The sequence below is a fragment of the Heliconius melpomene genome, chromosome 5, assembly GCF_056956725.1.
Source record: "Heliconius melpomene rosina isolate 202511_hmr_F chromosome 5, ASM5695672v1, whole genome shotgun sequence".
Lineage (NCBI taxonomy): Eukaryota > Metazoa > Arthropoda > Insecta > Lepidoptera > Nymphalidae > Heliconius > Heliconius melpomene.
Window position 1 is genome coordinate 8,985,159 of NC_140393.1, and position 12,342 is coordinate 8,997,500.

The 12,342-nt window shown below is 28.8% G+C and overlaps 1 protein-coding gene and 1 non-coding gene across 2 annotated transcripts in view; both read right to left on the reverse strand.

Moving 5' to 3' along the window:
- Window positions 1-3,979: 3,979 nt before the first annotated feature.
- On the reverse strand, window positions 3,980-11,812 carry Mettl14 (methyltransferase like 14). The gene is made up of 7 exons (XM_085186106.1): window positions 11,631-11,812; window positions 11,289-11,453; window positions 10,859-11,059; window positions 10,138-10,294; window positions 9,726-9,887; window positions 9,311-9,458; window positions 3,980-8,922 (listed from the first exon to the last, which is right to left on the reverse strand). Exons 1-7 carry the CDS (start codon window positions 11,694-11,696, stop codon window positions 8,682-8,684), a joined length of 1,140 nt encoding a protein of 379 aa, XP_085042232.1. The 5' UTR covers window positions 11,697-11,812; the 3' UTR covers window positions 3,980-8,681.
- Window positions 11,813-12,313: 501 nt separating this feature from the next.
- The window catches only part of LOC146539243 (5S ribosomal RNA), a 119-nt gene continuing 90 nt past the window's right edge, over window positions 12,314-12,342 (reverse strand). Inside the window, exon 1 of the ribosomal RNA XR_014878027.1 lies at window positions 12,314-12,342. This exon is cut by the window's right edge and continues 90 nt beyond it. This is a non-coding gene — a ribosomal RNA (5S ribosomal RNA).

Sequence of the window (12,342 nt, forward strand, 5' to 3'; positions counted from 1 at the left end):
GCTCTGTTGATTGCTTTGGGGACAAGGTTTTTAAATATCTTTTTTTTAATAACAATACAGATATCGAATATTAATTTAAAAACATTGTTCTGATATTTATTTAACTATTTATAGTTATAATGGCCAGTGTCAAAGTCGTATTTCTAACTGTAGGTGTTTCTCAATGTTTAATAATGACAATATTATTTGATAACAAACAGAATTGTTATTATAATTTTGATTATATATATTTTTTGAAAATTAAGTAAAGAATGGAACGGATATGAGTTTTGATTAAGAGTTGGTTGAGAGGCATGGTTTGATTGTCCGTAGAAAAAAATACAGATTTGGCCTACAATTTTTGGTATTTTTTACTCAAATCTAATAACGAAACGGATTTTATGTGTATGAATTAATATGGAACCAATGCTGTGTGGTGCTCCTTTGTTGTTTTAATAAAAAAATTATGCATCCTTCGCACGGAACGAAATGACTATACATAAAAAATATATAAATAGATAGTTAAGTGTGTCTGTACATTAAATATTTACCAAAACATTAGTCCGAGGATGCCCCGAAACTGGGAATGTATGAACTTTTTGATCATCCGTTTTTTCTATCATCAAATATTTTAACATACTAATGGGCGTTTCTCATTAAATTACAATAGTTTCGTTCATACGCTTGAAACGAGCGACGTCGCGGGCAACAAACTAGTCTTTTATAATCTTTTTACAAGGTCAGTCTCTATTTCTCACTGGCTGTATTAAAATTAAGCTTGAAATAGTACAAACAAATTTTTCATACAAAATAGCGGAATATTGGTATTATTTAAATGTGAATTTTTAATGCGATTTTTTTTGTTGTTTATTCAACCATTAGTTAAATCTTTTCTTTTTATAGATATGTTTAGAGAATAACAATGCCGTTAGGCGAGGCAGATGTTCCCACCTGGTCCAGAGTGTAATGTGCTTATGTAGAACTGAACAGAAATAAATGTTTAAATTTAAAATTTTATAAATCAGAGATTTAGTTCTTTAGAAAATAGTAACTTTTTTTCTTTACAAATATTTTTCTCATAACATTTTTACATTAATTTATTGTATATTTATTGAATGACATGTCATACATGGTTTTTTAATATAATTTTGGTTTTATTTTTTATAAGTGCATTACTACTTTAGGTCTAATTTTGTTTGACTTAGTCCAATATCGGACTGTAATTTCGTAGATTCAAAGATCTCAAAAACTGCCATCATTTTTAGGCTATGTCACTATACTATGAGATTTGTATAACAATATAATATAAATGGTTAAAAATAAAATATAATGTAATCCGTATTAATAATTAGCTATATATAATACTTTATTATTTTCTTTTTTTTCTTTGTGTTTTTGTTTTTTTTTGTATTGTACGTTTTAATTTATAATAGTTTAGTTATATTATACAAATCTCATAGTGTACATAAATAAGTAAAAAACAACCGTTTTACAATTTCAGTTTCAGTCCAAATAGACTTTACCCAAAGATACAATACTTACATGTATTTTCATACAATTCATTTTTTTTATTTTAATTTAATATTTGTAACATTCTTTTTTTCGTACATTAATAAAACCTTGCGTAGTGTAAAGTCGCGTTAATTCAATTTTTTTATTTTCTTTTAAACATTGGCCTTTTTTAAAAATTAAACTGTTCTTATTTTGGCTCAATGCGTCTTTATACTACATAAGTTAATAGTAAACATATAAAATAATTACATAGTAAGAACTTTTTTTTTTAATTCAATTGTGTTATTATTTTGTGTGTTTTACACTTTTCATTTAAAAAAGTTTAATAAACTTTCACAATTGTGATGTTTTAAAGCATGTGGAAAGGATATGGAATATATATGATGTTAGGGTCTATGATTGTTTTTTTACAAACTAAAAAATAATAAATGCATGTTTTTTTTTATTTCTCATAAACCAAGGAAAATACAAACAGCCTTTTGAAACAAGCATTAGATACCTAGCATCTTAATCCAATATTTGGTTTAATATATTAAGATTTCACTTTAAATTACATTTATATCAAAATTGTCCATCACTATTTTTATACAATTTGAAACTTTTTCAATTACATTTTTTTTAATAAAAAAAAACAATAATTTGCATTCCCCTGTTAAAATACTATTGCTAAATGTCTTCTTTAATATATTAAATCTAATAAAAAATATATATCGATACAGTCAGATAAATTACACGATTTGTAAATATTGTTATTACTACATTAGTGTTACTCAGATCTGTTTTTTCTTTTTATCTGTAAAATATGTAAGAGCAAGATGGCGGGCCCACGCGTTTTTGACGTTTTAGTTGGTTTCTATGACGTTTTAAGTTTGTTACGAATAAGAATTTTTACGTTTTGCATGATATGAATAGAAAGGCGGGAATGGAGCTTAATTTAATTATTGATGATATTTAATTTCTGTCCCATTAATTTCTTTTTTTATTTGAGAACTTTTTAAAAAGATTAATGCCAGTAAAGACTTAGTATTTTTTGCCTTAAGCAAGCAATAAATATTGTTCAATTTTTTTATAATAAACAATACTGTCTATTAACGTTTATTTATTATTAAATTCACATGTTGTACATATTGCCCATATGTATAACGTATGCATGTATAATGTATATTTGCATATGAATGTCTAAAGCATATGATGCTTGAAAATCAAGTCTCGAAATTTTTAAAAAATAATTTTACTCAATTGACTTATATTGCTACAGTTTTTTTAAACATGGCATTATACTATTAATATTAAAACACTTATAAATTATAAATGGATTTTAATTTAAAAATGGATGTATTTTTTTACAAATTTAAAATTTTTTGAAGAAAAACTTATACTTCATAAAGATTTTTTTTTAATTTTGAGATATTTTCCTTTTTTTAAGGAATCTGTGGAAAGAACGGTGTAAGCTAAGAACACGTTAGTTAGGCTAGCTTAGTTAGGTTACGAACGTCATAGAATCATCTGAACACTTGGTTATGGTATTATATTGTACCGTGAACTGTTATTTACACAACCGAAATTTAAAAAATGGCTTAAATTTTCTTCTTTTTTTTAGTTTCAAGCATTTGCTGCATATTAGATATACAGAGAGAATGGAGTGTTGACTTTTCGTCCTCCGCTTTCAGATCAAAATAAAGAAAAAAGCAGCATTAAAGTTTTTAAAACTACTCTGTCAGTTTACTACTACTACATTGGCTAATTAAGCAATAACTTGAGTTGGAGTAATGTCGTGGCCATTTTTATTGTTGTTTTCGGTTGTTTCGAATAACTCACATGTAACAATTCATCAAAATTAACTAACATTGGAATGGGGATATCGAACAACAGAGTGCAATTTAAGAGATTATTCAGTCTTAATTTTGAAATTAATTTTAATTAAAATTTTTAAGACGCTCTGATTGTTGTCGTACCCCATTATTTTAGGTTATAAATATTTAAAAATATTTTTTTTGGGCTTGGGCTGTCTCAGTCACATGAATGCTTCCAATTTGAAATTTTGTTTTATTATTATTTTTTTAAATTAAGTCTCATGAATTTTTTAACATATTTCTCATTAATTAGTTGGTAATTTTTTAATGCTTTGTTTTTTGAAATGGTCAACAATATCTATCATATCTATTATAAGTGATTTATTGACTGTACAGTGTTCAATTGTAATGACTTCGGTTGGACAAATAAATAGTTTATGGTTAACATGGTTACTATAAATTATTCTTAGAACCGAATCGTTGAAATTGAATAAATATTTTAGTTCATTGAATTGCTAATAGTAGAAATACCAACGCGTTTCTTCTTTTCTTATTTGATGTAAATATAAATAAATTCAACGTTCCCCCTCGCTTGGTTGCGTTTTTGTTTGTTATATATAATACTTGCGTCCGGATGTTTATACGCGTTTATATCATCGAGTACAAATTTAGGGTTTATCAATTGTTTCCTTATCGGGTATGTAAGTGATGTCACTTCTATAGAGCACAGCGTTTAATGCGACTACTAACTACCGACGTCACTGATTTAATCTTTCTAAAAACATATTAAAATCTCTAATCAATATTTATTCAATTTATTTTTTTTATTATAATAATAGTGATGTGCCTAATTTTAATGATTTCAGTGACGTCTGTAGTGAAGGCCGTATAAACTTCCCATTCCACAATAAATTAACTATTCTTGTCACGAAAAATTCGTTATCGGTTTTCTCGCGGTTCCCCCTCACTTCATCAAAGGTTTAGCTTTAAAGATTGTTGTTTGCCTTATAAAAAAATGTGATCTTATGACGATTATACTTAAAGGATGTCGCATGGCCACGATTGCAGAACTTCAAAATAACATATATATATATATATTACAATTTGTTTAAAATATATATATATCTTTATAAAATTTCACATTCGTTCTATAAAACTGCGATCGCGGCACAGAGTGGATATAATGCCTTGTATAATGATAACAAAATGAATTATGTAATATAAGATTTGACAATGTGCGGCGATAGGATCCGAGGAGTTTGTCAATTGGATACAGATAGTGTGGGCGGGACTTTATTGTGCTTTGACGTTTGAGTACAACTGTCAATGTCAAATTGTCTATGGTTGTCAGTTTTTGGCGCCATTTTGTTTTGGGAATATTTATTTAATGTGTATTTGTTTGTTATATTTTGAATGTTTAATTAAGTATTTTATAAATATTGTATGTAATATTGATTTACTTGGATCATTGCAAAGTCAATAAAGTCCCATACACAAATTATATAAAGTTTTTTTATGAATCATAAGAAATTCTTAGTTTCACAATAATTAAAATAGAATATGTAAATTTTTTCTTATCTTAGTAAGTAAAAGATCTCATACGACATATTTTTGTTTTGTCTTTTTTATATTTTGATGAACTTCAGAATAGTCGAGTTGATTTAAAGACAACCTATGTAAAATAAAATATATTGATGTATATAGTATTGTGTTTTATTTTGTACCCACCCTTGTACGTTATTATTAATTTGAGGGTTCGATTCCCACTGGAAAGAATGAATAAAATAATTAAATTTTCTGTCATTGGGAACAAACGCTTTTTGTTCCGTCTGTTTACTGAACACGCAATCTCGGAGCGGGCGGCGAACGGGGTGGTGTCTGTGGGACGCAGTTTTTACTTTTAAGGGCAGAAGGACCCCTTAACTGTTAAGGATATGTACTGCCAGAAGCTAAAAAAAACACTGTAATGTAGGTTAGAGAATAGTTTGTTTCCTATTTTTATAAAATATATTTATTTTTATAATAGAAATAACCCTTGTTATATGTTCACTTTTTGGCTAATATATAGAAGTAATTATAGTTATCAATTACTAAAAGTCCCTTTTTAAAATTTAAAATGAAAAAAGAATACTTTAAAAAAAAAACAAAATATTAAAAATATTTTATTTAAAAATATCCAATTATATGATAATACAGATTCTGATAGTATACAATAGATTGTCGTTCCACAGTGAATGTACACTGTCGAACAAAAAATATATAAAAACATGTTTTAGAAGGAAAAAAAATACTCAAATCCGCGAGTCTTGGTCTGTTTGGGTTTGAAGTTTTGCTTACATTCAGATTTTCATACATTTTCTAAATATATTTTTCTTTCCTTGAGAGTGGATTTGCATTTTAAAATATGAAAAATACTTAAAATGTTAAAAAATTATACAATATTTATTTCAATACAATATAAATAAAAGTTCTGTTCCTCAGTGTACTGTTAACAACATTGAAATAATTATTTAATTTTATTAGTAACAACTATGAAGCATAGAATGAATGTATGTATGAATTAAGAATAATACAATTTCCTCAAAATATCAACAGATAATTGTGTTAATTGTTCACAATGTTTAAAAAAAAAAAGATATTTATGCGCGACCGTTGTGGGTTCGATCCCCATTATTGCCGTTGAGTTCCGCCACTCAACGCTTTAGGGTCCCAAAAATTTGGCGGGGCGGTGGGCAACGAAGTGTGGGGTTCCTCTTTTTACACTACTATAAGCTGGATAAGGCTTGAAATAAAAAAAAAAGTCTCTGACTTTACTCATTAATATTATTAATAATAATTATCCACACTCCCTATATTAAAATTATGATGCATCTCTAAAGAAAAGCTTAAAGTAAAAGTTTGGTCAATATCTAATTAATATACAAATATTATTAGAAAAGTATATAGTGTATATATATATTATAGAAAAGAATTTGATATCTTCAAAATTTATTTTTAAACTGACAAGCTAAAATATATAGAAATTAAATATAAATATATGCATTCAAATGTTGACATCATGACATCAAAAAAATATATTTATGCAGTAAATATATAAAATGATGTATATAATTTTACAAATAAAGATTAATTTTGTAAGGAAATGTAATTTATTTCATAATAATAAAATAAGTTAATCGAAATATTTTCTTTTCTAGTTTAAAAAACATATTAATATATTGCAGGGACAAAAAAATCAGCATATTATTTAAAATAATAGAATGAAATAAAGTTAATTTAAACATAATTAAAAATAAACATTAGCTGCATTGTTTTTGTATAATTATTAATTTATCAAAATCTTTGAAATTTCACATAAAATTAAGGCAAGAAAAAATATGTATTATAAAAAATAACAAATTAATAGTTTAGTATGATGTATTCAGCTTCATCTGAGAGGGAGAGAGGGAACCTCGTGTTAAGACACTCCGTTGGCCACGCATAGCCCAATTTTCAAGACATTGCGTGTTGAGTGGCGGAACCCAACGCCGCGCCACCCAGTGAGGAAATTGAAATAATTAAAATTTAATTATTCTCCCAAGTGGAGATCCAATCTACAACTCAGAAATCAGAAATTCCGAATAATAATATGCCAATGAAATATTAATCAAAACAAATTACCACATTTGAAAAGATCAATATTTTTTTATGCACTAAACTAATAAGTAATTGAAAAAACAAATTAAACTGCACACCGCGTGATCTAAGCTGACCTTTACATTTGTGTTAGTGTCTATATATAATGTTGTGACGTCACTTGCTTGGCCTAAACCGGTTTATACTGCTTTTTAACAATCGGTCAATCATGCTCAAAGCATGTTTTATTTTTGTGTACAATTTTATTACAAGTGGAAGATAAAATTGGCAAGCAGTAAAAAAAAAGAAGAGGAGATTCTTGATGTAACGGAACAATATCTAATAATTAGCTCAATTTAAAAAAAAAAATCTGATCACTCGCACAAATGCAAAGCTCAGCTTAGACCTCGCGGTATTTACTTCCTTTGCCATCAAAACAAAATCAGCGTATTCGAACTGTCATAGTAAATTAAATCAATAGTATTAATATTTATTAATATATACTTAATAATATCTTATTATAAATTGTCAAAAATACAATTAAAACACTTATGTACTAAGCAATAGAGCTGTTCACAAAAACCCTTTTTTTAATTATTTCTCACGTAAATATAAGAAAAAGGATGTATAGTTTGTTTCGTTTAACGCCGCGGGGAAATGTAAATATAATTAAATGTATTCATTCTCCTAAGAGGAGGCTTTAACCAATATAGCCATGTGATCTACGTGTACGTGTTCGAGACCGTCGTAACGCATGCGTCGCATTGTAGTCGACCGACGGTCGGGGAATAAAATATTTAATACTTTCATTCCCTCGTTCTGGTAACAAGGCAAAGTGCGGCGTTGAGATCCAAAAAAACAATGCATAGATTACTTACTATCGAGATACATACTGATATACAACCAATGTTGTTTTTTTCTTAAATTCTTGTCTTTACTGTATTCATTTATTAAAATAAACAAAAATTTGAATAGATTTGTCAACATATGGAGTATAATGACCCCATAAAACCTAGGTCTAGGAGAACGACGGCAAAAACAGCGCTCGAACAAACATCAATTACAACTTTTAAATATACTTATGTATTGAAAAAGGTTGAGGTAAGTGGACTAAGTTTATTACTAATATTTGGGGATAAAAAAAATTAACTGTAAAAATATTTCATATTCTCAAAAGACGAAATTAAGTTTGTCTCTAAATTTATATACAGTGTTTCTGTCATCACATGATATCAAAGGGACATATGTATGGGATTTTAAAATATTCATCCCCATATGCTGCTCCCATAAAAGGAGCGCAGACGCTTCCACTCTGTATAATATTTTTTCCTTATTTGATTTTTTTTAAAATAATACTTTTAACTGTTTTACATATATAAAAAAATATTATCGTGTTCACAAATAAAAGAATCGTGTAAGACGGAAGAAATAAGAAAATAATCACGATAGAAACGTACATGAAACAAATACACAATACATTACAATATTATATTATGTTTAATATATGTATATTAAATATAATATGAAAAATTTTAGTCCAATTACGTCAATTATAATCTGAGAGCCATATAATCACTATATAGCCACTCTTCTGCGTCTACCTCAGAACTCTCGACCCATTTCTAGTATTAGGAGGGCTTTTAAATCTGAAAGCCACTCACATATTAATAATAATTATAGTCTAAGAGCCAACAAACTCTCTCGGTCTAGACCATTTAGGAAGGCTTTAAGACATCAAAACCTCTCACATCCATGAATTATAGTCTAAGAGCCAAACAATCGCTATATAGCCGCCCGTCTACCTCTACCTCTAAACCCTCTGCCTCTTGGCCTAGACCCTTTGCTAGTATTAGGAGGGCTTTTAGGCCTCAAAGCCTCTATTCTTTCCGTACATCCGGTAGTTTCTTTGCCTTCTGTGAAATATGAGGCGTATAATTCCGCGTTGAAGTTAGAATTAGTTAATTCGTGACCAATTGTGACCCATCCGGGACGTATTGTTGAATCGCGACCGAACAGATGTACTCTGAAAGTAAAATTATTTATAAATAAATAGATTTATTATTTTACATTTCATACTAATATCCCGCACATGGCAAATAGTGGGCAGAGGAAACCTGAGAACCTAGTGTTAAGACACTCCTTCTTCATTAAGACATTTCAATTCAGCAGTTGCCACTAGAGCTCAACATCCCGTCAAAATTAAACTATTAAATATTTTGATTCTTTGATTCCATGGTAATTAATAATTAATCATTTCACTTTCTCGTTATGGTTACAAGACATAGAGCGGCGCTGAGTTACGCCACCCCACGCGTATTATCTCGAGATTTGATCACTATGTGGGAAACAGTTTTTCTTAACACTAAGTTTATTCTCCTATTGAAGAAAAATCAAGATTCGAACCCACTAACCTTCTACGGCCCAAACAGAAGTGCTCCATAATATGAAATATTTCAATAGGCTTCTCAGTGCTACCGAACTCTGGGTCCTCTGATATAATAAGGTCTATATCTACATTCGCATGTATGAAGTCACCATCCACTGATCTTCTTACTGTCCCTTTTTGTGAAAAAAGGAATATTATTTATTCATTCTAAAAATGTTTAGAAATTATACAGTGTGTTTGTAAGCACCGCTTTAAATGAAACCTCAGTTTTAACTACTCTATAAAAGCATAATACAGTTATTAATTTTTTTAAGTATATTTAAATAAAATAAAACTGTTTGTATTAATATTGTAGAAATAAGTATATGCATTTTTAAAAACATTAGAAATCACAGACAGACACTTTTCTTTTTATGTATAGATAATAAAAAAAATTATACCTTTAATGCCCATAAGACAATGTTCCTTAGTCCTTTGAAACACAGCATTATGTTCTAGATTTTTCGAATGTCCTGGATTTTTTATGTTTGTTTTAATCCAACAAATATCTTCACAGCGTCTGAATCCCCACTTTTTTAGACATTCTCTCCCCATGTCTAAGCCTGAAATGTTTAATAATATTTTCTGTTATTAGTTATAAAGATTTTTTCATTTTATATATGGAAAAGACCAGTCATGGTGCAGGGGCACAAAGTGTGACTGTTAACACACTCTCACTCAACACGCAATTCCTCCAGATTTGGCTACAATTTCCGTGTCTTAATAGGTTCCCTCTGCCTAACCTTCTGGGTGAGGGATAGAAGTGGAAAGCTGAGGCTGATGAATTTTTATTTAAAACAAGTAGATATTAACCTTCTGAACTGCCACACCACAAAAACACAAAGGCCCTGGGTTGTGCCAGGTGATGTAGTTCCAGAGCGAGGACATCCCTCCACCGCCACCCAGCACCCAATGGCGGCTCTACTAACACCACGTCGAACTTGCTACCCATTGATTTTAGATCAAATGTCTAGAAAAAAAGGGAAAACATGCATATCTTATATCTCTACTAATATTATAAATTTGATTAATGTCTGTTCCACCTTCATGCAAAAATTATTAAACAAATTTAGATGAAACTATATGATAATGTATATGTAGCTATATTTAAATATATGTTAAGATTTTTTATAATTTATATAATATAATGGCTTAAGCATTAAATAATGGCTTTAAGCAGGTGAAGCCACATTTCTTTTTTGTTTAGTTAAAAATATTAATCTCAGGAACTACTAGGCCAAATTGAAAAAAATCTTTTAGTGTTGGATAGTCCATTTATGGAGATATATTACATTTGCTTAATTATTTTTATTTAAACACAGATACCAAGACCAAGTAGGTTAAAAAGTGTTTTTTTTTTATTTAGCTTCATTCAAAAGCTATTTTGTTAATATGTAACAAATAGGTTTATGTATGTATTATTTTCATTGCCTCACTCTGATAAAAAGACAATACATGGTGATTTCTGTGAATCAATGCAGAATCTTTGTAAGAGCATAATATTAATCATACAAAACTTATAACAAATACTCACTTTAAGATCACACTTCAAATACATAGGAGGTGTGGCAGTTCTAGCGATAAGCTCATCTTTTAATTTGATCAATTCTCTAAGTTTAGGGTACTCTTCGAATCTGTCAGCTAATCCTACATCACGGATAAAGTTTTGGGGCCTTTGACCCGTGTCTACGAAATGCTGGCAGTAGTCATTGTGTGGGTTAGATGATTGTGTGCCCTGAAAATATAAAAATATTATATGTAATCAAAATATTATATAAAAAATTATATGTAAATATGTATTGTATAGTTGTATGCAAATATTATATGTAATCTATAGTTGTGGATTTGATTCACACTTATCATAAAACAGTTTAATAATACAGATAACACAAATGATCACAAGAAGAAAAAGCTCAAGCCATGTCTATTACTTAGTCAATTTTAAAAATATACATATTTTATACCTTTAAGAATGTAGATGAATCAGTGTAAACAAGGCTGTCAGACTCTTTATGCGCTGGTTTTTCATTTCCATCTTCACTATATTCAGTTACCGCTTGTTTTTTTGGAAGCACATCGAGAGAAGTTCCTAATGCATGACGAAGTTCACTCACACTCGAGACTCCCAGCTGTAATAATAGAAAAAATTCTATATTCAATAGATATTTTGAAGCTCTAGTATATAGTTTTAATACTCAGACAAGTATTACTGTTTTTCTTTCAAATAATGAACTCATTTTATTATTCAAGTATTGTTATCAGCAAAACAAACATTAGTTAAAAGATGCTATACGTAAGTTTTTTACCGTTTGTGCCAGTAACTTTTTTCGTTTTTGTGACCTTTCACGTAGCTCTTTTAGTTTTTCACTCATTTTTCTAATTAAAAATAGTAAGTAACTATAATTTAGAAAACAACGGCATAGCGTCCTAACTTTACAAGTTTAATTTTTAGGTTGATAAGTTGTGCTTAAGAAGAGAATTATAATTTGTGAACAGATTAAAAATATTATGTGAAATCCACAGATTACAAAGAGCTATTTTAATGTTTAACTTTCTATAATATTGTTGAAATTTTATATTAACTAATTTAACATGTAAAGTATTAGAATCATTTAAATTGTACAAATAATACATTTGAAATTACAATATACTCTTATGATCAATTTTTTTATAAGTTTAATTGTGAAAAGTAGAGTAAGTAAATTCTTTTTTATTATTATGTGTAACAGAAGCCAGTCGTGGAGGGGCACAAAGTGTAAACGCGACTGGTTGTGGGTTCGACGGTTCGAAAGGCTCTTAACAAACAGATGGACAACGAAGTCATCCTTTATACAAGGGTTCCTTTTATCCTTAAAAAGTACGGAACCCTAAAAATGAAAGAAAAAACATAAACAAACAAAGAAATAAATAAATCACTCCTTCATCACACATCACACATTTTATTGCTAAATCTACTTCTACCAGATATGACAAATAAAAATAAACAAAAAGCCAACGGCACGCGGTGTTCCCAGGCGG

What these genes read in the sequence shown, in the direction of transcription:
- Mettl14 (XM_085186106.1), bottom strand. Translation starts at nt 11,696, where the DNA reads ATGAGTGAAAAACTAAAAGAGCTACGTGAAAGGTCACAAAAACGAAAA. An exon ending in AAAAGTTACTGGCACAAACG is followed by an intron (nt 11,454 to 11,630) that starts GTAAAAAACTTA and finishes CTATTATTACAG; the next exon opens with CTGGGAGTCTCGAGTGTGAG. An exon ending in TTCTGTTTGGGCCGTAGAAG is followed by an intron (nt 8,923 to 9,310) that starts GTTAGTGGGTTC and finishes TTTTACTTTCAG; the next exon opens with AGTACATCTGTTCGGTCGCG.